At 48.8% G+C, this 26,620-nt stretch overlaps 1 protein-coding gene across 2 annotated transcripts in view; it reads right to left on the minus strand.

Moving 5' to 3' along the window:
* STAB1 (stabilin 1) overlaps positions 1–26,620 on the minus strand; it is an 829,863-nt gene that overhangs the window by 704,386 nt on the left and 98,857 nt on the right. For both annotated transcript variants that reach the window (XM_069206091.1, XM_069206090.1), the window contains exons 6-7: positions 16,644–16,713; positions 1,690–1,785 (exon numbers count right to left, since the gene is read on the minus strand). In XM_069206091.1, the coding sequence (XP_069062192.1) occupies positions 1,690–1,785; positions 16,644–16,713 (166 nt within the window). The remainder of the gene's footprint in view (positions 1–1,689; positions 1,786–16,643; positions 16,714–26,620) is intronic.

Here is a 26,620-nt window from a genome sequence, read left to right on the forward strand (position 1 = left end):
GAAGGGAAGGCATTCGGGAGAGGTGGGGCATTCAGGGGTGGTGAGGTGGGGTATCCAGTGCAGGTAGGGGATTCACAGGAGGTGGGGCATTCGGGAAGATGGGGTATGATGTGAGGCATTCAGGAGAGGTGGGGCATTCAGTGGAAGTGGGGCATCAGGTGGGGCATTCAGTGGAGGTGGGGCATTCAGTGGAGGTGGGGCATTCAGTGGAGATGAGGCATACAGTAGAGGAGGTCAGGTGGGGCATTCAGGGGAGTTGGGGCATTCAGCAGAAACTGAGCATTTTCCTCTGCTGATTGGTCGGTCTCTGGGAAGAGACAGAAATATTCAGTTAATTGTGACAACTCTGGTTAACATCTCCACAAACCCTTGACGGAGAGAGGACTGGGGAGCGAGAAGTGCTGTGCGGGCCAGGCGCTTCCAGGCGTATTCACGATGTCTCTCTGTAGGTATGTTAACCGCCTGCACCATAATGCCATTCAGCTACCACACACACAGATGGTAGAGTACTGTGGGACCCCACAGCTGGCAGAGTAGGGGATTCAAGAGGGTGCCGCTGTGCCTGCCCACACAAAGGTCTACACTGATGCCACTTAAAGCCTGGGCACAGAGGAGGTATGAAGGGCCCTGATATTCTCATCTCTCACGACTTCTTTCCTTTTGAGCCTGAGGGCTCGACTTCAACCTGCGGAGGGCACTGATCACTCCTGCCCTTCAGAAATCTGTTGGTGCCAGCTGTGCCAAGCTGGTATCACCTAACCTTCTAGTTTCAGCACGTCGGTACTGCTGAACACTGGGTCACTGGCACCACCACCAAGATGTCCTCCACCAAGGACGCGTGGTGCTGGCTGTGGAGCCAGGATGAAGGCTCCATCTGTGGATGGGCCATTAGAAGAAAGAGCCCTGCAACCAACCTCCAGCCCTGGTCTGTGCCTGAAGGGTGTGGGAGGCAGAGGCTGAAATACAAGTCACTGAGCAGCAGGAGTGATGGGCAGAAAAATCCATAAAAAATACCAGTGGTTCTTGTGGAAGGGTCCAGTTGTATCTTACTCAACCGAAGGTGACCATGTTCACCCATCTGAAGGTTCAGCTTCTGATCTCTCATCTGAACCAATGTGGAGAACAGACCCTCCACCCCCAAACCTCCTGGACGCCCCTCTCTCCTCGCCCCATTTTACCCTGAACTCTGTCTGGTCTCCCTAAACCCCTTTACACCCTGAACTCTATCTGGTCTCACAAGCTGCTGGCGCTTGGTACCTGTAATGCAAAAACACAGCCACAAACCTTGCTGCTCCTCGAGGCAACGCATATTCTGCTGTGTATTAAAACTACCACTTCTAAATCTGTCCGTCTCTTTGTCCATCCATCCATCCATTCATCTTATTTGTCCATCCATTTGCTCATTCTTTAATCAAAGCATTTTTCCGCTCATCCGCACATTCGATATGAGCTTCATTGAAATAGTCACTCATGGATTATTTCCTCCATGCATATGTGTATTTATTAATAGTTCATTCATTCATTTATCCATTGATGTACTCCTTCTTTCGTCATTAGGTCATTAATTAACCCATAGTTTCATCCATGCATTCATTTGTTGGTTTTTCAGTAGTTTTCCACTACACTGTTCATCCACCTCTTCATTCATGCCATCATCACCCCCCTTCCCCTGGACTTGGACCCACTCACCTTGATCACACTTGGGCCCAGTGTACCCAGCCTGGCAGGTACAGCTTCCGTCGCCAGCAATGCCCGCTCGGCACACACCGAACTTACAGTTGCATGCTGCAAAGAAATGGACACACAATGTTACTGCGCCAGGTCACAAGAGGTCACAGCGCCCACTACGCAGCCAAGGTGTCAACATCACTCCCCCACTTTGTGAACTACAGCAAACAGCCCCAGCTTTCAGCCTTTAGTGGCCGCGCACGGCCAGCTCAGCACATGCACGCCTGTTGCAAGACCTACAGTTAGCTCACAGTGGGCTTAGAGCCCGCCCCTTGCCTATCAGTGGTTGGCTGGACTGCCACTCTCATTTGCTTGCTTCTTATTCATCAGATTGTGTGGACTTTCCTGCCTCTTCCTGTGTTTGTCTCTCCCTGGAGCATGGACACATCACGTGTCACTTTCCACTGCTCACTTTTCAAGCACTACTTTTTTTGTTTAGTCAAACCACAAGAGTGCGTGTGTTTTCCAGCTGTCTCTTTTGTCTACTTTTCTCCCCACCTTCCTGCACTCCATGTTCCTCTCATTCCTGTGTGCTTCTCCCCACCGCACCATTGGTCGTCCGCTACGCCGCTTCATCCCACATGCATGTGACATGGCTGGCCATGTTGAAGGCTTTTTTTCATTTTTAAACCATGATACACACCACCGTGAACGCCAGGAAGGTTGGCTAAAAACCATGGGCCTAGATACCATTTTGACATCTCGTCAGCTGGATACCTTCCCTGGATTAGCTACCCTTGCAAGGCTCCTCTGGCCTCGATGCTGGTTTGGTGCTGCTGGCTTCTGGTTCTAGATTCAGTTGCTACCAATAGGTTCTTCTGTGGTGTCCTGATGTGGTCTGGTGACTTCTGGTGACTTCTGCTCTAGGCTGTTTCCCAGTCTTTCGTTGGAGCTCGCCCTCCTGACATCTTTCATGGCCTCTTCCACCGGTCAATACTTGGCTTCCTTCATGGAAACCCCTCGCTATTTGGGCGTCGCCTGCAGTAAGAGAAGAGATTGCTAGGCATGGCTGCCTATGACCTGCTCCAGGAAGTGACCTTCAGCCTGAGGGTTCACTGGATCCTCACCTGCGAAACGTCTGTACCATGAACCGCGGCTCCTCTCTCTACTCTGTGGACACACTGGCACAACACCGAGTGCACTCGCACTAGCTACACTCAACAGAAGAAAAGACTGGATCCGGGTGAGGAATCTCAGAGCCAGTTATCAAAAAGCTTTCTGCCTTTGAAGAATGGCACCAAGAGTGAACTACATTGTCCACCACCACCGAACTCTCACACCCTCTGGGAACAGTGGCAGCCATCTTTGATACTGAGCATATGCTTCCTCATGGCCCAGAGTGTCACTGGGGGCCATCAAGATGTTTACTTCCTGCAGCCGGTCTCTTGCCATCTGAAACCCATGAGATGTCAGAAGACTTGTTCTCGTAGATGTCTTGCAGACTGGAACATGGACCTATGTTCAGAAAACCACCTAAAAGTGCACTTGTATTAAGGACATGATTTTGTATTTTGTATGTTCAGAGACAATGATGTTTGATAAATTGTGAATTATGACAGAAACAAAACATTGAGTACATTTTTAAAGGGAATCAATATTCTTGTGATAAAGGAACAGGAAGTGTAGGGTAGTGAAAGAAAAAGGCACGTGGTGGATTCAAGACCAGGAAGGCTTGGTATTCATGAGATAAAGAGACAGGAGGTGAAGGGTGGTGGATGAAAGAGGTACAAAGTGGAGGTATTCATGAGATAGAGAGACAGCAAGGGTAGGCCGGTGGAAGAAGGAGGTATGAGATGGATTCAAGACCAGGCACCTCTGTATTCATGAGGTAGAGACAACAAGGGTAGGCTGGTAAAGAAAGAGGTATGAGATGGATTCAAGACCAGGCAGCCTTGATATTCATGAGATGAAGAGACAGCAAGGGTAGGCTGGTGGAAGAAAAAGGCTTGAGGTGGATTCAAGACCAGGCAGCCTTGGTATTTGTGAAATAAGAGACAGGAAGGGTAGGCCGGTGGAAGTAAGAGCCATGAGATGGATTCAAGACCAGGCAGCCTCTGTATTCATGAGATAGAGACAACAAGGGTAGGCCGGTGGAAGAAGGAGGTATGAGATGGATTCAAGACCAGGCAGCCTTGGTATTCATGAGATAAAGAGACAGCCAGGGTAGGCTGGTGGAAGAAGGAGGCATGAGATGGATTCAAGACCAGGCAGCCTTGGGATTCATGAGATAAAGAGACAGGAAGGGTAGGCAGGTGGAAGTAAGAGGCATGAGATAGATTCAAGACTGGGCAGCCTCAGTATTCATGAGATAAAGAGACGTGGAGAGTAGGCAGATGGAAGAAAGAGGTATGAGGTGCATTCAAGACCAGGCAGCCTTGGTATTCATGATATAAAGAGACAGGAAGGGTAGGCTGGTGGAAGAAAAAGGAACGAGGTGGATTCAACACCAGGCAGCCTTGGCATTCAGCAACCTCAGCTTTCAGCAGATGGAGCCCAATAAAAAACATGGGCCTTTAGCTTATTTTTGTACAAATTGAGGAGTGATGTAACGCAGGGATGTCTGTGTGAGCAGTGGACATGTGGCTTCCAAGGACAGACATCCATCAGATTGAACTCTGAGAAGCCACAGCAGGTCCTTTGCATTTGCGGACCACGCATCAAGTATAAGATCAGTTGAAGAACACTGACGTTGTGTCAGATCAGGGAACATAGCACAACACAAACATCTCACACTTCGAAGAAAGCTCTGGTGCTAAGGAACTTGGAATAAATTACAGTAGCGAAGTTGCAACAATTCTAGACAGCGAAACAGCAGTGTGGAAGAAGGAAGCCACAACTTCAAAGAATTTCACAAATGGGAATGAGAGCATTTGTTAATTCTGGCCACTGATTGACAGATCCTGCTGCAGAACTATCTGTGGCATGAGGAAATTAAAACTGTTGTTCCTTGAGGTGAAAGTCCAAAGAAGAGGTCTCTGGGGGATGGTGCTTCGACTGACCAGTCAGCGATATCCAGGGAACCTTTCATCTTACTGGTATTGATTCACTTTCTACTTAAGAGAATCACTTTCCATGCATGGCAGCCATGATCCCAACACATAATTCACAAATCTACAACATGTACCAAAGCTTCAGTTGTTATCCTGGATATCTTGCAGAATTTCTCATCCAAAACCAAGGAGCCACCAGTTGGCGTTGTGGGAGCAGAGGACTTTGAATCGGGTAAATTCTGGAAGAGATTAAATAATTTGCTGATGAGAGGCTTAGCTTTGTAGTGTCTGATAAAGAGGATGTCGCCCTTGTTGTCTCTAAAATGCGGGCTTATGTTCTTCACTTGGGTCAGTCCAAGGTTGTGTGGCCATCTATTGATGTGGTCAATGTCCAGGAAGCCTAGTTGTGCTTCACCCTTGTGGCTTCTGGTGGAAACACCTTTTTAGAAAGTTTGAAAACAAAATGGCCTCCTGTGGCCAACCCGCCTCTTCAGGGCTGGATGCAGAAGTACACGTACGCAGTGCGCATTACAGACATGGTTTCTTTGAGCTGCATGTTGTTGGTCCTGACATGGGACTGATGTGCACTCTCATATGTTGGATGCTCAGACCTTTCTTGGGGAGTGCCTTTCATTACATGTATGTATGAAGCAGGCAGAGTTAGTTACATGCAGGTGTGGTGTGGCTCCCTTTGCTTGTGGTTTCACTGGAGACACAACCAATCCTTAGTCTAAAGTCACTTCTGATTTCAGTGTTTTTCAGTCACTCAGTCTGCTGGTTTGCCTCCCACTGGTGCTGGCACAGAGCTCTCCATAGAATAGTGATGCCAGGAGGGCCTCAAGGAGCTAGATCAATAGATATTGAATGTATATGTGAGTTGTGACATTTGGCCGAGATATATATGGCACAGCTGTAACACAATAACATCTTTAGCAGATGACACAATGTGTGATCCTCACTTTCAACCACAAAATGAGAACACGGTGAGTAAAGCACCAGCTGCGGTGGAAAGGCAGCCAGGTCAAAGGGCCAGCTGGGGTTTTACCATTGAAAACATTGGCGAATGAGGTGGGGGACATGTTGGACAGGAGCCCCCGCCAGTCCCCACATTACCTTCACTGTACTTTTCAGGAACAGGCCCCAAAAATGACCAACTCTGCATGAACTTTGGGATGGATTGTGGTATCTCTTCGACTCAAGGTTACGGATACTTTGGACGTGTTCAGGAGTCCAGCTAAATGCGCCTGATGGCGTCACCGGCTGTAATGGTGTAATTACAGTCTGCCTGTATGGTATTACGTGTAATTCACGGTTTCCACGCATGAGCTGCCTTTATTAGTTTAGCAGAAGCCAATATCCAGTTCAAACCCCTCTGGGAAGAAGGGGCTGAAGGGGGTACCTGGGGTCCTGAAGACTCTGCCAGGAAAGACACCCCACCCGCTCAGAGGCAGATGACCTACAAAGGTTATAAAACTGTGGATGGACTGAAGTCTACCTGACCAACAGACAACTCACAGGTGCAGAACATGAAATGAGAGGCAGGAACGTCTAACTCAGAAATACCTAAAACCAAGAAACCGGCATTCGCATGCCTAGCGCCTAGACTGTGGAACGCTATCTGGGACTACGTAAAACCGAATCCTAATCCTGCTTCCAGGAACGACAAAACACACCTCTTTAGACTTTACTTTCCAGGCCCAAAAAATGCTTATTCCATCGAGCTTTCTTTGTCCAAGTCCTCATTTCACTTGTTACCTGGAAAGTGCCCTGTTGCCCGTAGTGGTGGGCAGTGAACGCCACTCCTATCGCAGAGGTTGCAAAGCTTTTCCCACTCCGTGTAGATAGTGGAGCTCTGGAGTTTTCCCCTGCTTGCGTTCGCCAACGTCAAGTTTGTGAGCGAGGAAAATCTTACTCCAGACCACCTCCCGGTGAGATTTCAACACGCGCGGTTGTGGATGGTTGCTACCACTCGTGCTAGAAACCTTCCGTTCAGGTCAAGGAAGCTGCCGCTTCGGAGAAATTCTACTTGAGCGGCAAAAAAGAAGCAGCACCCTTTTACACTGCGCGTGGTGCCATTTGCACTGATTTTACAGCGCTGGACAAACACCCGGCGCTAACGGCGTGACCTAACACTGCAGCGGGTTTTTTGGGCACCTCGTGGAGCTCTACAACTCCACCCAGGCCTAGTTGCCTGGCGGCTCTTACAGGGATGAAAACTACAGTATATGCTATGGTTTTATGTCCTTTCTTTTTATTGTCAGTTTATGATATTTCAAAACAGAAAGAAACCACTGGACGATGTGCAGAGTACGTACATATGTTTGTGGTATTTACAAACTACAGGTCCAGCCGAGAGGCAGCGAAGGCGTGAAAGATATTTTACAAAACTCAGGTTGTATGTTCCATGCAGCTGTATCGGGTATTAAACATGGACCACTAGAGGGGTACATGAAACATGCCTGGCAGGGGCTGTACAAGGACATCCCACTAAAGGTCAACACGTGACCTTCTATGAAGGTTCAGCCACTTTCTGACCGACCCCAACGAGGGCTGCCCTCCCCTGAACCCAGACCCGGGCTCCTGGGGCAAGCATTTGAAATGAATCATAGCAGAGATATTGTCCTCAAAACTATAGTGTAAGCGTGTAAAAGAAAGACAAGCTGTGTCAAAGAAAGTCAGGCTGCGTCAAAGAAAGTCAGGCTGCGTCAAAGAAAGTCAGGCTGCGTCAAAGAAAGTCAGGCTGCGTCAAAGAAAGTCAGGCTGGGTCGAGGAAGGTCAGGCTGGGTCGAGGAAGGTCAGGCTGCGTCAAAGAAAGTCAGGCTGGGTCGAGGAAGGTCAGGCTGCGTCAAAGAAAGTCAGGCTGCGTCAAAGAAAGTCAGGCTGCGTCAAAGAAAGTCAGGCTGCGTCAAAGAAAGTCAGGCTGCGTCAAAGAGGCTGCGTCAAAGAAAGTCAGGCTGGGTCGAGGAAGGTCAGGCTGCGTCAAAGAAAGTCAGGCTGGGTCGAGGAAGGTCAGGCTGCGTCAAAGAAAGTCAGGCTGGGTCGAGGAAGGTCAGGCTGCGTCAAAGAAAGTCAGGCTGCGTCTGCGTCAAGCAAAGTCAGGCTAAAGAAAGTCAGGCTGCGTCAAGGAAGGTCAGGTTGCGTCAAAGAAAGTCAGGCTGCGTCTCCATCAAGGAAGGTCAGGCTTGGTCATGGAAGGTCAGTCTGGGTCAAGGAAGGTCAAACTGTGCCAAGAAAGGCCAGGCTGTGCCAAGGAAGGTCACGCTTCATCCAGTGCACATTCAAGAACTCCGAGACCGTGATTGATTAGAAGTCATATTCTTATACGTTTGGGAACAGGTTTAAGCACTATTGAGTTTTTGGCAGCAAATCTCAAACATTCCCATGGAACGGCAAAGACCAGGCCACAAAACTTTGCATCAACATTTACAAGCACTGACTAGAGTAAAAATGACATTTGCACCAACCTTCGGGGGACCAGCCTACTGATGCAAAAGTGCCGTTCTTGTGCAGTCCGCTTAGCGCACATGTTTTGAATGGGTTTGTCTTTGGAAATGTTGATTTTGCACCAGTTAGATGGTGCAAATGTCAGTTAAAAATTGCACTGCATCATTGCCAACTCATATATCCTGGCACTGGCAGTTCACGGATTACTCATCCTGTGTATTCGAGCTGCGCTTGCAGTTCATGGATTACTCAGGCCTTGTATCCTGGCTGCGCTGGCATCTCACAGATTACTTAGGCCTTGTATCCTGGCTGCGCTGGCAGCTCATGGATTACTCAGGCCATATGTCCTGGCTGTGCTGGCATCTCACAGATTACTCAGGCCTTGTGTACTGGCAGTTCATGGATTACTCAGCCCTTGTATCCTGCCTGCGCTGGCAGCTCATGGATCACTCAGGCCTTGTATCCTGGCTGTGCTGGCATCTCAGATTACTCAGGCCTTGTATCCTGGCTGTGCTGGCATCTCAGATTACTCAGGCCTTGTATCCTGGCTGTGTTGGCATCTCACAGATTACTCAGGCCTTGTATCATGGCTGCGCTGGCATCTCACAGATTACTCAGGTCTTGTATCCCAGCTGTGCTGGCATCTCACAGATTACTCAGGCCTTGTATCCTGGCTGTGCTGGCATCTCACAGATTACTCAGGCCTTGTATCCTGGCTGTGCTGGCATCTCACAGATTACTCAGGCCTTGTATCTTGGCTGCACTGGCATCTCACAGATTACTCAGGTCTTGTATCCTGGCTGCGCTGGCATCTCACAGATTACTTCGGTCTTGTGTCCCAGCTGTGCTGGCATCTCACAGATTACTCAGGCCTTGTATCTTGGCTGCACTGGCATCTCACAGATTACTCAGGCCTTGTATCCTGGCTGCACTGGCATCTCACAGATTACTCAGGCCTTGTATCCTGGCTGTGCTGGCGTCTCACAGATTACTCAGGCCTTGTATCCTGGCTGTGCTGGCATCTCACAGATTACTCAGGCCTTGTATCCTGGCTGTGCTGGCATCTCACAGATTACACAGCCTTGTATTATGGTTGTGCTGGCATCTCACAGATTACTCAGGTCTTTGGTCTGGGCAGTTCACGGATCACTCAGGCCTTGTATCCTGGCTGCGCTGGCATCTCACAGATTACCCAGGTCTTGTGTCCCGGCAGTTCATGGATTACTCAGCCCTTGTATCCTGGCTGTGCTGGCAGCTCACAGATTACTCAGACCTTGTATCCTGGCTGTGCTGGCATCTCACAGATTACTCAGGCCTTGTATTATGGCTATGCTGGCATCTCACAGATTACTCAGGTCTTGTGTCCCGGCAGTTCATGGATTACTCAGCCCTTGTATCCTGGCTGTGCTGGCATCTCACAGATTACTCAGGCCTTGTATTATGGCTATGCTGGCATCTCACAGATTACTCAGGCCTTGTATCCTGGCTGTGCTGGCGTGTCTCAGATCACTCAGGCCTTGTATCCTGGCTGTGCTGGCATCTCACAGATTACTCAACCCTTGTATCCTGGCTGCGCTGGCAGCTCACAGATCACTCAGGCCTTGTATCCTGGCTGTGCTGGCATCTCACAGATTACTCAAGACCTTGTATCCTGGCTGTGCTGGCATCTCACAGATTACTCAGGTCTTGTGTCCCAGCAGTTCATGGATTACTCAGCCCTTGTATCCTGGCTGTGCTGGCATCTCACAGATTACTCAGGCTTTGTATCCTGGCTGTGCTGGCGTCTTGCAGATTACTCGGGCCTTGTATCCTGGCTGTGCTGGCATCTCACGGAGCACTCAGGCCTTCTATCCTGGCTGTGCTGGCATCTGACAGATTACTCAGGCCTTGTATTATGGCTGTGCTGGCATCTCACAGATTACTCAGGTCTTGTGTCCTGGCAGTTCATGGGTTACTTAGTCCTTGTATCCTGGCAGCTCACAGATTACTCAGGCCTTATATCCTGGCTGCACATGCAGTTCCTGGATTACTCAGGTTTTGTACCCCCCGCTGCGCTTGCAGTTCACAGATTACTCAGTTTATCGTTTACTCAGCCCTTGTATCCTGGCTGTGATTGCAGCTCATGGATTACTCAGCCCTTGTACCCTGGAAGTTTATGGATTACTCAACCCTTGTACCCTGGAAGCTCATGGATTATTCAGGTTTTGTACCCTGGCTGTCCTTGCAGTTCATGGATTACTCAGCCTTTGTAGCCTGGCTGTGCTTGCAGCTCATGGATTACTCAGCCCTTGTATCCTGGCAGCCCATGGATATCTCAGATCTTTACCTTGGCTGCACATGCAGTTCGTGGATTAATCAGGTTTTGTACCCTGACGAGCTTGCAGTTCATGGATTACTCTGGTCTTTTACCATGGATGTGCATGCAGTTCATGGATTACTCAGCCCTTGTAACCCTTGCAGTTCATGGATTATTTAGCCCTTGTATCCTGGCTGCACTTGCAGTTCATGGATTACTCAGACCTTGTATCCTGGCTGTGCTGGTAGTTCATGGATTACTCAGGTTTTGTACCCTGCCTGCGCTTGCAGTTTATGGAATACTCAGCCCTTGTACCCTGGCTCCGCTTGCAGTTTATGTATTACTCAGGTCTTGTGCCCTGGCAGCCCATGGATTACTCAGATTTTTACCTTGGCTGCTTTCGCTCTTTATGGATTACTCAGCCCTTGTATCCTGGCAGCCCATGGATTACTCAGATCTTTACCTTGGCTGCGTATGCAGTTCATGGATTAATCAGGTTTTGTAACCTGGCCGAGCTTGCAGTTCATGGATTACTCTGGTCTTTTACATGGATGTGCATGCAGTTCATGGATTACTCAGCCCTTGTAACCCTTGCAGTTCATGGATTATTTAGCCCTTGTATCCTGGCTGCACTTGCAGTTCAAGGATTACTCAGACCTTGTATCCTGGCTGTGCTGGTAGTTCATGGATTACTCAGGTTTTGTACCCTGCCTGCGCTTGCAGTTTATGGAATACTCAGCCCTTGTACCCTGGCTCCGCTTGCAGTTCATGTATTACCCAGATCTTGTATCCTGGCTGCACTGGCAGTTCACAGATTACTCTGCTCTTGTATCCTGGCTGCGCTGGCAGTTCATGGATTAATCAGGTTTTGTACCCTCGCTGCGCTTGCAGTTTATGGAATACTCAGCCCTTGTACCCTGGCTCCGCTTGCAGTTCATGTATTACCCAGATCTTGTGTCCTGGTTGTACTGGCAGTTCACAGATTACTCCGCCCTTGTAACCTGGCTGCGCTTGCAGCTCATGGATTACTCAGCCGTTATATCCTGGCAGCCCATGGATTACTCAGATCTTTACCTTGGCTGCACATGCAGTTCATAGATTAATCAGGTTTTGTACCCTGGCCGAGCTTGCAGTTCATGAATTACTCAGCCCTTGTACCCTGGCTGCGCATGCAGTTCATGGATTAGTCAGCCCTTGTACCCTGGCTGCGCATGCAGTTCATGGATTCGTCAGCCCTTGTACCCTGGCAGTTCATGGGTTACTCAGCCCTTGTATCCTGGCTGCGCATGCAGTTCATGGATTACTCAACCCTTGTACCTTGGCAGTTCATGGATTACTCAGCCCTTGTACCCTGGCTGCGCATGCAGTTCATGGATTACTCAGCCCTTGTACCCTGGCTGCGCATGCAGTTCATGGATTAGTCAGCCCGTGTATCCTGGCTGCACATGCAGTTCATGGATTACTCAGCCCTGGTACCCTGGCAGTTCATGGGTTACTCAGCCCTTGTATCCTGGCTGCGCATGCAGTTCATGGATTACTCAACCCTTTGTACCCTGGCAGTTCATTGATTACTAAACCCTTGTATCCTGGCTGCGCTGGCAGTTCATGGATTGCTCAACCCTTGTATCCTGGCTGTGCTGGCAGTTCATGGATTACTCTGGTCTTTTATCATTGCTGAGCTTGAAGTTCATGGATTACTCAGCCTTTGTATCCTGGCTGTGCATACAGTTCATGGACTACTTACGTCTTGTATCCTGGCAGCCCAAGGATTACTCAGGGTTTATATCCTGGCAATTCATGGATTACTCAGGTCTTGTACACTGGAACTGTCAGCAGTTCGTGGATTACTTAGCCCTTGTATCCTGGCAACTCATGGACTATTCTGAACTTGTATCCTGGCTGCGCTCAAAGTTCATGAACTACTCAGCTGTTGTACCCTGGCTGCACTTCCAGTTCATGGATTACTCAGCCCTTGTATCCTGGCTGTGCTTGCAGTTCATGGATTACTTGGGTTTTGTACCCTGGCTGCGCTTGCAGTTCATGGATTACTCAACCCTTGTATCCTGGAGCTCATAGATTACTCAATCTTTGTATCCCGGCAGCTCATGGATTACTCAGCCCTTGTACCCTGGCAGTTAATGGATTACTAAAGCTTTGTACCTATGCAGTTCATGGATTTTTTAGCCCTTGTATCCTGGTTGGCGCTGAATTTATAGAATAATCAGGTTTTGTACCCTGGCTGTGATGGCAGTTCATAGATTACTAAACCCTTGTAACCTGGCAGTTCATGGATTACTCAGGTATTGCACCCTGGCTGCGCTGGCAGTTCATGGATTACCCAGGTATTGTATCCAGGCTGTGCACTCAGTTCAGGGATTACTCAGGCTTTATACCCTGGTTGCACTGTCAGTTGATGGATTACTTATGTTTTGTACCTTGGCTGCACTTGCAGTTCTTGGAAAACTCAGGCTTTGTACCCTGGCTGCGCATGCAGTTCCTGGATTACTCAAGTCTTGTACCCCCGCTGCGTTTTCAGTTCACAGATTACTCAGCCCTTGTATCCTGGCTGAGTTTGCAGTTCATGTATTACTCATCCTGAGTAATCTGGCTGCGCTTGCATCTCAGATTACTCAGTCCTTGTACCCTGGCTGCGCTTGCAGTTCATGAATTACTGAGCCCTTGTACCCTGGCAGTTCATGGATTACTCATGTCTTGTATCCTGGATGTGCTTGTAGTTCATGGATTACTCAGGTCTTGTACCCTGGCTGTGCTGGCAGTTCCTGGATTACTCAGGTCTTGTACCCCCGCTGCGCTTGCAGTTCACAGATTATTCAGACCTTGTATCCTGGCTGAGCTTGCAGTTCATGTATTACTCATCCTGTGTAATCTGGCTGCGCTTGCATCTCAGATTACTCAGTCCTTGTTCCCTGGCTGCGCTTGCAATTCAAGGATTACTCAGCCATTGTGTCCTGGTAGCTCAGGGATTACTCAGCCCTTGTATTTTGGCAGCTCATGGATTACTCAGTACTTGTACCTTGGCAGCTCATGGATTACTCAGTCCTTGTACCTTGGCAGCTCATGGATTACTCAGTCCTTGTATCCTGGCAGTTCACGGATTACTCAGCCCTTGTGCCCTGACATTTCATGAATTACTCAACCCTTGCATCCTGTGTAGGAGGTGGCTCTCCATATAGTGTACAAAAACGATGTACACTGTGCAGAGAGTCCGAGCAACTCCCACCTTGTTATTCAGAGGTAACAGGTAGACCACCTAATGCTCTATGTTTGTGGTAGCTTGGTCCAGCAGTTATCCAGGAGATGTGTTAAGCATTTGTTGTACTCACAGGATCAATAAATGTGAACACACACTCTAAAGAATAACTTGAGACCAATTTACAAAAATACTTCACAATTTTATGAACTTTTTAAGCCCAAGATCATCAAAATCAGGTAAGTACTTTTTGAATTATGATTTTTAACAGTTTGTAAAATGTTCTGTTTCTGTGTGTAATTACGCATCATAGGAATCAATGGGAGAAAACTTTAACATTGCATATAAAATCAGGCAAAGCTCTCACAAGTGCAAAAACAACAAGTAATGGACGGAATGCTGAACATTGTCAAACATTCACCCCCAGTCACAGATCTGGGTTTAATCCATCGTTTTTTTGCTGCCCATGCCATTCCAGTTTGGACCCAGCCATATGCAAATCAGTCTTGACCCTGTTCCCCATGGGAACAGTCCAGCCCGAACTGCTAGGCCAGGTCTTCCCTGGACTGGAAACAAGCATCCTGGGACCGGTTTCGGGGTTTCACCCCTCATCAGCCAGGCTAGCTTGAATCCAGTGGCATGGGAAGCACGGGACCCACGTCGACGGAATGCTGAACATTGTCAAACATTCACCCCCAGTCACAGATCTGGGTTTAATCCATCGTTTTTTTGCTGCCCATGCCATTCCAGTTTGGACCCAGCCATATGCAAATCAGTCTTGACCCTGTTCCCCATGGGAACAGTCCAGCCCGAACTGCTAGGCCAGGTCTTCCCTGGACTGGAAACAAGCATCCTGGGACCGGTTTCGGGGTTTCACCCCTCATCAGCCAGGCTAGCTTGAATCCAGTGGCATGGGAAGCACGGGACCCACGTCTGGGCATACCCTTCCCACTTAGGGCAACAAATGCAAAAACAACAAGTAATGGACGGAATGCTGAACATTGTCAAACATTCACCCCCAGTCACAGATCTGGGTTTAATCCATCGTTTTTTTGCTGCCCATGCCATTCCAGTTTGGACCCAGCCATATGCAAATCAGTCTTGACCCTGTTCCCCATGGGAACAGTCCAGCCCGAACTGCTAGGCCAGGTCTTCCCTGGACTGGAAACAAGCATCCTGGGACCGGTTTCGGGGTTTCACCCCTCATCAGCCAGGCTAGCTTGAATCCAGTGGCATGGGAAGCACGGGACCCACGTCTGGGCATACCCTTCCCACTTAGGGCGACAAATGCAAAAACAACAAGTTATGCTATCCCACAGCGTTTGTATTTTGCAAAGCTCTCACAAGTGTCACCTTTTGTTTCTAGGTTGAGGTCGTCGAGATGTTGTGTGGGCCAGCCAGAGACGTTTGGGTGACTCCTGGTTTAGGCGGGAGCAGCGGCTGAAAGTCCTAGAGCTGGTGCACCACAGGGAAAGGGGCCACTTGGAAACACACTGCACAGGGTGACAGAGTTAAGTCCGGTGGGTCCCCTGGGAGGGTAGAGGTCGCAAGGGGTAAGGGACCCCTAGAGCACAGCTGGCTCTCCGATGTAGGGGCCAGGGAAGCCAGGTACAGAGCAGCTAGGTCAGCCAAGCGTCGTGGATCCTAGGATCCTTGGAGCCAGGTGTAGGTCACTTTGAGGGTGGATTGCAGGTCAGCAGAGCCACTCTGGGGTTTGGTTCTTGGCTGTCCTGAAGTCCCTTGACTGGAGCTTGCTTCTGGTCCACAGAGAGTCCAAAATCTAGGGATGCCCACTCAATACTGTATTTAGTGCGCGATAGAGGGTGTCCCTGGTAGGTGGCTACACACAATTTGTGACCCCTTCCAGTTGGAACGGGTCGGATCCCTAACCCTGGTTGGGTATTTTCCTGCCATCCAAGATGGAAGAAAATGAAATGTAGTGGTCACCTCGGCTGCCACACCTGAGGGGTGGTGCAGGCTGAGTGCAGGCACTCCCTGCTATCCTTTGTGAGTTTTTCCTCCGTCCCTCCTGCCAAAAGTGGGGTCTGACATGGGGTGGCCGTCTGCTGCTAGCAACAAATGGCTGGAGTAGTGCTTCAGAGGCGGCATGGCCTTTGAAGCTTCCCCTGCCAGAGCAGGGCACATTCCTGGGGGGAGGGGAGAAGGTGTGACACCTCCGTCCGGGAAAGGCTTTGTCTTCTGGTCCCACCTCTCACTTCAGGGATCCAGAATCGTGTCTGGGGGTGGCAGCCTGGTTTGGACTAGCCAGCAACCGTGCCAAGGTGGTGTAGGTTTTGTAGGGCACCTGTAAGGTGTCCCCTGGGTACATTTTGTAATAAATCAAAGGCTGGTACCAGTGAGGATTTATTACTCCAAGTTGTTTGATACCAAACAACCCAGGGTTCATAGTAGCCGTCATGTAGCTGGGAAACTCAATGACCAGTGTCCAGCACATGCACTTGCTATGGCCCCCCTGTACACTTACTATGCCTTAAGATTTTGTAACGACACAGTAGGGGCATACTTGCTCAAGCAACCTTATGCCCCAACATGCATTATAGTGCACCCTGCCTTAGGGCTGTAAGGCCTCCCAGAGGGGTGACTTACATACAGTGCATGTTGAGTTTGCACCTTTAAATACACCAGGTCATGCAGTCTGCAAGAGGCTGGTGTGGGGGTCTCTCTGAGTTTCACAATTAGTGCTGCAGCTCTGCGGGACACTCTTCAGTACCCAGCCCCCAGGTAGCAGGCATACCACCTACTAGGGACATTTTTCTAAAGGTGGATGAAGTGCCAAAAATTGATACCATTTTGGGGAAAGAGATCTGGCCGTGGGAACCTGTTTCCCAGAGGCCCATGGCACTTACAGTTCAAAACTTTATCATTTCCATTAAAAAAGCGGCCTCTCACATCCTGACAGCACATGGATTACTCACCACATGACATACAAATGACCATCGAGTTTGTCACTTACCTGAAGCACAGTCCGGACCGAAGGCATTTTCGTCTGCACACTCCTGGCACGCAAAGCCACCAAACCTCTCCTGCACAGAAGGGCAGAGTGTTAGGGTGAGGCATAAACTCCCAGCATGCACCTCGACAAACTCATTAGTGCAGATGCGAAGGTGCAAATACCTGCTCACAGAAACCAGTCTGGCAATGTTTATATACCACAAAATGTAAAACTCCAGATGTGACTGACTTTCCATCAGAGTTTAAATCCATACTTATTTACCACTGTCACAGCCTTACCAAAGCTGAAGGTTTTTAGCTAAAAAATAAATAAAAAAAAATCAGCAAATTTGTTCATATTTTAATATTTCTGAAGGACACGCCCTTCTCTTGAATATAAAAAATATATTCATGCATCACAATTGAGTCTGTTGAAAAGAGTTGAGGGATGAGAGTATGCTAGGCTTTAATAATATGCCAAAACATGTATTAGCCTTGTTTTTTTCAATGTCTTTTAGGATTTAGGGGGTCATTCTGACCCCGGCGGTCAAGGACCGCCGGGGCCAGGGTCGGCGGGAGCACCGCCAACAAGCTGGAGGTGCCCCGCAGGGCATTCTGACCGCGGCGGTTTGGCCGCGGTCAGAAGAGGAAAACCGGCAGTCTCCCGCCGGTTTTCCGCTGCCTACATGAATCCTACATGGCGGCGCAGCTTGCTGCGCCGCCATGGGGATTCAGACACCCCATACCGCCATCCTGTTCCTGGCGGTTCGCCCGCCAGGAACAGGATGGCGGTATGGGGTGTCGTGGGGCCCCTGGGGGCCCCTGCAGTGCCCATGCCAATGGCATGGGCACTGCAGGGGCCCCCGTAAGAGGGCCCCACAAAGAATTTCAGTGTCTGCTTTGCAGACACTGAAATTCGCGACGGGTGCAACTGCACCCATCGCACCTTCCCACTCCGCCGGCTCCATTCGGAGCCGGCGTCCTCGTGGGAAGGGGTTTCCCGCTGGGCTGGCGGGCGGCCTTTTGGCAGTCACCCGCCAGCCCAGCGGGAAACCCAGAATAACCGCAGCGTCTTCCGACCGCGGTGCGGTATTCTGGAGGGGGGAAGTCTGCCAGGCGGCCTCCGCCGCCCGCCAGGGTTAGAATGACCCCCTTAATGTTAACTGTATAGAGAACAAGCTAATTCGCCTTTAGATTCACAGGATAGAGCAGGTTCACCAGTATTTAAGTTTCATATTATTTTGCAAACAGATTTGAGTAAAATAATTCCAGCTGGTAGTTAAATAATTGTAGGTTTTAGATTTCGAAGCATTCAAGATCGCACAGATTCACTTCTGTGTCAAGACTGAGATGTCGTTTCCGCCGGGCACAACAGGCGTCTCTTTTCCTCTTAGTTCCAGCCCCCCTTCCCCGGGGGATAGTCCATCAAACAGTGCCACCTGCTGGCAAGAAGTGACATCAGCACTCAGCATTCGCCTACCGAGGTGAGTAGGGCCATTATTAGAGTCTGACGGATGGGATTCTTCATCAAAAGGTGTTGGATATTCTAACTCTCTTTTTAAAAGTGCCATAGGCTAGAATGCACTTGTAATACGGTGGACGGGATGCCGGCTATAGTGCACTTGTAATACGGTGGACGGGATGCCGGCTATAATGCACTTGTAATACGGTGGAATGGATACCGGCTATAGTGCACTTGTAATACGGTGGACGGGATGCCGGCTATAGTGCACTTGTAATACGGTGGACAGGATGCCGGCTATAGTGCACTTGTAATACGGTGGAATGGATACCGGCTATAGTGCACTTGTAATACGGTGGACGGGATGCCGGCTATAGTGCACTTGTAATACGGTGGACAGGATGCCGGCTATAGTGCACTTGTAATACGGTGGACGGGATACCGGCTATAGTGCACTTGTAATACGGTGGACGGGATGCCGGCTATAGTGCACTTGTAATACGGTGGACGGGATGCCGGCTATAGTGCACTTGTAATACGGTGGACGGGATGCCAGCTATAGTGCACTTGTAACACGGTGGACGGGATACCGGCTAGAATACACTTGTAATACGGTGGACGGGATGCCGGCTATAGTGCACTTGTAATACGGTGGACGGGATCCCGGCTATAATGCACTTGTAATACGGTGGACGGGATACCGGCTATAGTGCACTTGTAATACGGTGGACGGGATGCCAGCTATAGTGCACTTGTAATACGGTGGACGGGATGCCGGCTACAGTGCACTTGTAATACGGTGGACGGGATGCCGGCTACAGTGCACTTGTAATACGGTGGACGGGATACCGGCTACAGTGCACTTGTAATACGGTGGACGGGATACCGGCTATAGTGCACTTGTAATACGGTGGACGGGATGCCAGCTATAGTGCACTTGTAATACGGTGGACGGGATGCCAGCTATAGTGCACTTGTAATACGGTGGACGGGATGCCAGCTATAGTGCACTTGTAATACGGTGGACGGGATGCCAGCTATAATGCACTTGTAATACAGTGGAATGGATACCGGCTATAATGCACTTGTAATACGGTGGACGGGATGCCAGCTATAGTGCACTTGTAATACGGTGGACGGGATACCGGCTATAATGCACTTGTAATACGGTGGACGGGATGCCGGATATAGTGCACTTGTAATACGGTGGACGGGATGCCGGCTATAGTGCACTTGTAATACGGTGGACGGGATGCCAGCTATAGTGCACTTGTAACACAGTGGAATGGATACCGGCTATAATGCACTTGTAATACGGTGGACGGGATGCCAGCTATAGTGCACTTGTAATACAGTGGAATGGATACCGGCTATAATGCACTTGTAATACGGTGGACGGGATACCGGCTATAATGCACTTGTAATACGGTGGACGGGATGCCAGCTATAGTGCACTTGTAATACAGTGGACGGGATGCCAGCTATAGTGCACTTGTAATACAGTGGACGGGATGCCAGCTATAGTGCACTTGTAATACAGTGGATTGGATACCAGCTATAATGCACTTGTAATACGGTGGACGGGATACCGGCTATAGTGCACTTGTAATACGGTGGACGGGATACCGGCTATAGTGCACTTGAAATACAGTGGACGGGATACCGGCTATAGTGCACTTGAAATACAGTGGACGGGATACCGGCTATAGTGCACTTGTAATACAGTGGAATGGATACCGGCTATAGTGCACTTGTAATACGGTGGAATGGATACCGGCTATAATGCACTTGTAACACAGTGGAATGGATACCAGCTATAATGCACTTGTAATACGGTGGACGGGATACCGGCTATAGTGCACTTGTAATACGGTGGACGGGATACCGGCTATAGTGCACTTGAAATACAGTGGAATGGATACCGGCTATAATGCACTTGTAATACGGTGGACGGGATGCCAGCTATAGTGCACTTGTAATACAGTGGAATGGATACCGGCTATAATGCACTTGTAATACGGTGGACGGGATACCGGCTATAATGCACTTGTAATACGGTGGACGGGATGCCAGCTATAGTGCACTTGTAATACGGTGGACGGGATGCCAGCTATAGTGCACTTGTAATACGGTGGACGGGATGCCAGCTATAATGCACTTGTAATACGGTGGACGGGATGCCAGCTATAGTGCACTTGTAACACAGTGGAATGGATACCGGCTATAGTGCACTTGTAATACGGTGGACGGGATACCGGCTATAATGCACTTGTAATACGGTGGACGGGATGCCAGCTATAATGCACTTGTAATACGGTGGACGGGATGCCGGCTATAATGCACTTGTAATACGGTGGACGGGATGCCAGCTATAGTGCACTTGTAACACAGTGGAATGGATACCAGCTATAATGCACTTGTAATACGGTGGACGGGATGCCAGCTATAGTGCACTTGCAATACAGTGGAATGGATACCGGCTATAATGCACTTGTAATACGGTGGACGGGATACCGGCTATAGTGCACTTGAAATACAGTGGACGGGATACCGACTATAATGCACTTGTAATACAGTGGAAGGGATACCGGCTATAATGCACTTGTAATACGGTGGACAGGATACCGACTATAATGCACTTGTAATACGGTGGACGGGATACCGGCTATAATGCACTTGAAATACAGTGGACGGGATACCGACTATAATGCACTTGTAATACAGTGGACGGGATACCGGCTATAATGCACTTGTAATACGGTGGACGGGATACCGGCTATAATGCACTTGTAATACGGTGGACGGGATACCGGCTATAATGCACTTGTAATACGGTGGACGGGATACCGGCTATAGTGCACTTGTAACACAGTGGAATGGATACCGGCTATAGTGCACTTGTAATACGGTGGACGGGATACCGGCTATAATGCACTTGTAATACGGTGGACGGGATGCCAGCTATAATGCACTTGTAATACGGTGGACGGGATGCCGGCTATAATGCACTTGTAATACGGTGGACGGGATGCCAGCTATAGTGCACTTGTAACACAGTGGAATGGATACCAGCTATAATGCACTTGTAATACGGTGGACGGGATACCGGCTATAATGCACTTGTAATACGGTGGACGGGATACCGGCTATAATGCACTTGTAATATGGTGGACAAGATACCTGCTATAATGCACTTGTAATACAGTGGACGGGATACCAACTATAATGTACTTGTAATACAGTAGACGGGATACCAGCTATAATATACTTTTAATACAGTGGACGGGATACCGTCTATAATGCACTTGTAATATGGTGGACGGGATACCGGCTATAATGCACTTGTAATACGGTGGACGGGATACCGGCTATAATGCACTTGTAATACGGTGGACGGGATGCCAGCTATAATGCACTTGTAATACAGTGTAAGGGTTACCGGCTATAATGCACTTGTAATACAGTGGAAGGGATACCGGCTATAATGCACTTCTAATATGGTGGACGGGATACCGGCAATAATGCACTTGTAATACAGTGGACAGGATACTGGCTATAATGCACTTGTAATACGGTGGACGGGATGCCGGCTATAATGCACTTGTAATACGGTGGACGGGATGCCGGCTATAGTGCACTTGTAATACGGTGGACGGGATGCCGGCTATAGTGCACTTGTAATACGGTGGACGGGATGCCAGCTATAGTGCACTTGTAATACAGTGGAATGGATACCGGCTATAATGCACTTGTAATACGGTGGACGGGATACCGGCTATAATGCACTTGTAATACGGTGGACGGGATGCCAGCTATAGTGCACTTGTAATACAGTGGAATGGATACCAGCTATAATGCACTTGTAATACGGTGGACGGGATACCGGCTATAGTGCACTTGTAATACGGTGGACGGGATACCGGCTATAGTGCACTTGAAATACAGTGGACGGGATACCGGCTATAGTGCACTTGTAATACAGTGGAATGGATACCGGCTATAGTGCACTTGTAATACGGTGGAATGGATACCGGCTATAATGCACTTGTAACACAGTGGAATGGATACCAGCTATAATGCACTTGTAATACGGTGGACGGGATACCGGCTATAGTGCACTTGTAATACGGTGGACGGGATACCGGCTATAGTGCACTTGAAATACAGTGGAATGGATACCGGCTATAATGCACTTGTAATACGGTGGACGGGATGCCAGCTATAGTGCACTTGTAATACAGTGGAATGGATACCGGCTATAATGCACTTGTAATACGGTGGACGGGATACCGGCTATAATGCACTTGTAATACGGTGGACGGGATGCCAGCTATAGTGCACTTGTAATACGGTGGACGGGATGCCAGCTATAGTGCACTTGTAATACGGTGGACGGGATACCGGCTATAATGCACTTGTAATACGGTGGACGGGATGCCGGCTACAGTGCACTTGTAACACAGTGGAATGGATACCGGCTATAGTGCACTTGTAATACGGTGGACGGGATACCGGCTATAATGCACTTGTAATACGGTGGACGGGATGCCAGCTATAATGCACTTGTAATACGGTGGACGGGATGCCGGCTATAATGCACTTGTAATACGGTGGACGGGATGCCAGCTATAGTGCACTTGTAACACAGTGGAATGGATACCAGCTATAATGCACTTGTAATACGGTGGACGGGATGCCAGCTATAGTGCACTTGTAATACAGTGGAATGGATACCGGCTATAATGCACTTGTAATACGGTGGACGGGATACCGGCTATAGTGCACTTGAAATACAGTGGACGGGATACCGACTATAATGCACTTGTAATACAGTGGAAGGGATACCGGCTATAATGCACTTGTAATACGGTGGACAGGATACCGGCTATAATGCACTTGTAATACGGTGGACGGGATACCGGCTATAATGCACTTGAAATACAGTGGACGGGATACCGACTATAATGCACTTGTAATACAGTGGACGGGATACCGGCTATAATGCACTTGTAATACGGTGGACGGGATACCGGCTATAGTGCACTTGTAACACAGTGGAATGGATACCGGCTATAGTGCACTTGTAACACAGTGGAATGGATACCGGCTATAGTGCACTTGTAATACGGTGGACGGGATACCGGCTATAATGCACTTGTAATACGGTGGACGGGATGCCAGCTATAATGCACTTGTAATACGGTGGACGGGATGCCGGCTATAATGCACTTGTAATACGGTGGACGGGATGCCGGCTATAATGCACTTGTAATACGGTGGACGGGATGCCGGCTATAATGCACTTGTAATACGGTGGACGGGATGCCAGCTATAGTGCACTTGTAATACGGTGGACGGGATGCCGGCTATAATGCACTTGTAATACGGTGGACGGGATGCCAGCTATAGTGCACTTGTAACACAGTGGAATGGATACCAGCTATAATGCACTTGTAATACGGTGGACGGGATACCGGCTATAATGCACTTGTAATACGGTGGACGGGATACCGGCTATAATGCACTTGTAATATGGTGGACAAGATACCTGCTATAATGCACTTGTAATACAGTGGACGGGATACCAACTATAATGTACTTGTAATACAGTGGAATGGATACCAGCTATAATGCACTTGTAATATGGTGGACGGGATGCCAGCTATAGTGCACTTGTAATACAGTGGAATGGATACCGGCTATAGTGCACTTGTAATACGGTGGACGGGATACCGGCTATAATGCACTTGTAATACGGTGGACGGGATGCCAGCTATAATGCACTTGTAATACGGTGGACGGGATGCCGGCTATAATGCACTTGTAATACGGTGGACGGGATGCCAGCTATAGTGCACTTGTAACACAGTGGAATGGATACCAGCTATAATGCACTTGTAATACGGTGGACGGGATGCCAGCTATAGTGCACTTGTAATACAGTGGAATGGATACCGGCTATAATGCACTTGTAATACGGTGGACGGGATACCGGCTATAGTGCACTTGAAATACAGTGGACGGGATACCGACTATAATGCACTTGTAATACAGTGGAAGGGATACCGGCTATAATGCACTTGTAATACGGTGGACAGGATACCGACTATAATGCACTTGTAATACGGTGGACGGGATACCGGCAATAATGCACTTGAAATACAGTGGACGGGATACCGACTATAATGCACTTGTAATACAGTGGACGGGATACCGGCTATAATGCACTTGTAATACGGTGGACGGGATACCGGCTATAATGCACTTGTAATACGGTGGACGGGATACCGGCTATAGTGCACTTGTAACACAGTGGAATGGATACCGGCTATAGTGCACTTGTAATACGGTGGACGGGATACCGGCTATAATGCACTTGTAATACGGTGGACGGGATGCCAGCTATAATGCACTTGTAATACGGTGGACGGGATGCCGGCTATAATGCACTTGTAATACGGTGGACGGGATGCCAGCTATAGTGCACTTGTAACACAGTGGAATGGATACCAGCTATAATGCACTTGTAATACGGTGGACGGGATACCGGCTATAATGCACTTGTAATACGGTGGACGGGATACCGGCTATAATGCACTTGTAATATGGTGGACAAGATAGCTGCTATAATGCACTTGTAATACAGTGGACGGGATACCAACTATAATGTACTTGTAATACAGTAGACGGGATACCAGCTATAATATACTTTTAATACAGTGGACGGGATACCGTCTATAATGCACTTGTAATATGGTGGACGGGATACCGGCTATAATGCACTTGTAATACGGTGGACGGGATACCGGCTATAATGCACTTGTAATACGGTGGACGGGATGCCAGCTATAATGCACTTGTAATACAGTGTAAGGGTTACCGGCTATAATGCACTTGTAATACAGTGGAAGGGATACCGGCTATAATGCACTTCTAATATGGTGGACGGGATACCGGCTATAATGCACTTGTAATACAGTGGACAGGATACTGGCTATAATGCACTTGTAATACGGTGGACGGGATACCGGCTATAATGCACTTGTAATACGGTGGACGGGATGCCGGCTATAGTGCACTTGTAATACGGTGGACGGGATGCCGGCTATAGTGCACTTGTAATACGGTGGACGGGATGCCAGCTATAGTGCACTTGTAATACAGTGGAATGGATACCGGCTATAATGCACTTGTAATACGGTGGACGGGATACCGGCTATAATGCACTTGTAATACGGTGGACGGGATGCCAGCTATAGTGCACTTGTAATACAGTGGAATGGATACCAGCTATAATGCACTTGTAATACGGTGGACGGGATACCGGCTATAGTGCACTTGTAATACAGTGGACGGGATACCGGCTATAGTGCACTTGAAATACAGTGGACGGGATACCGGCTATAGTGCACTTGAAATACAGTGGAATGGATACCGGCTATAGTGCACTTGTAATACGGTGGAATGGATACCGGCTATAATGCACTTGTAACACAGTGGAATGGATACCAGCTATAATGCACTTGTAATACGGTGGACGGGATACCGGCTATAGTGCACTTGTAATACGGTGGACGGGATACCGGCTATAGTGCACTTGAAATACAGTGGAATGGATACCGGCTATAATGCACTTGTAATACGGTGGACGGGATGCCAGCTATAGTGCACTTGTAATACAGTGGAATGGATACCGGCTATAATGCACTTGTAATACGGTGGACGGGATACCGGCTATAATGCACTTGTAATACGGTGGACGGGATGCCAGCTATAGTGCACTTGTAATACGGTGGACGGGATGCCAGCTATAGTGCACTTGTAATACGGTGGACGGGATACCGGCTATAATGCACTTGTAATACGGTGGACGGGATGCCAGCTATAGTGCACTTGTAACACAGTGGAATGGATACCGGCTATAGTGCACTTGTAATACGGTGGACGGGATACCGGCTATAATGCACTTGTAATACGGTGGACGGGATGCCAGCTATAATGCACTTGTAATACGGTGGACGGGATGCCGGCTATAATGCACTTGTAATACGGTGGACGGGATGCCAGCTATAGTGCACTTGTAACACAGTGGAATGGATACCAGCTATAATGCACTTGTAATACGGTGGACGGGATGCCAGCTATAGTGCACTTGTAATACAGTGGAATGGATACCGGCTATAATGCACTTGTAATACGGTGGACGGGATACCGGCTATAGTGCACTTGAAATACAGTGGACGGGATACCGACTATAATGCACTTGTAATACAGTGGAAGGGATACCGGCTATAATGCACTTGTAATACGGTGGACAGGATACCGGCTATAATGCACTTGTAATACGGTGGACGGGATACCGGCTATAATGCACTTGAAATACAGTGGACGGGATACCGACTATAATGCACTTGTAATACAGTGGACGGGATACCGGCTATAATGCACTTGTAATATGGTGGACGGGATACCGGCTATAATGCACTTGTAATACGGTGGACGGGATACCGGCTATAGTGCACTTGTAACACAGTGGA

The sequence above is a fragment of the Pleurodeles waltl genome, chromosome 9 (genome assembly GCF_031143425.1).
Source record: "Pleurodeles waltl isolate 20211129_DDA chromosome 9, aPleWal1.hap1.20221129, whole genome shotgun sequence".
In the NCBI taxonomy this organism is placed as follows: Eukaryota; Metazoa; Chordata; class Amphibia; order Caudata; family Salamandridae; genus Pleurodeles; species Pleurodeles waltl.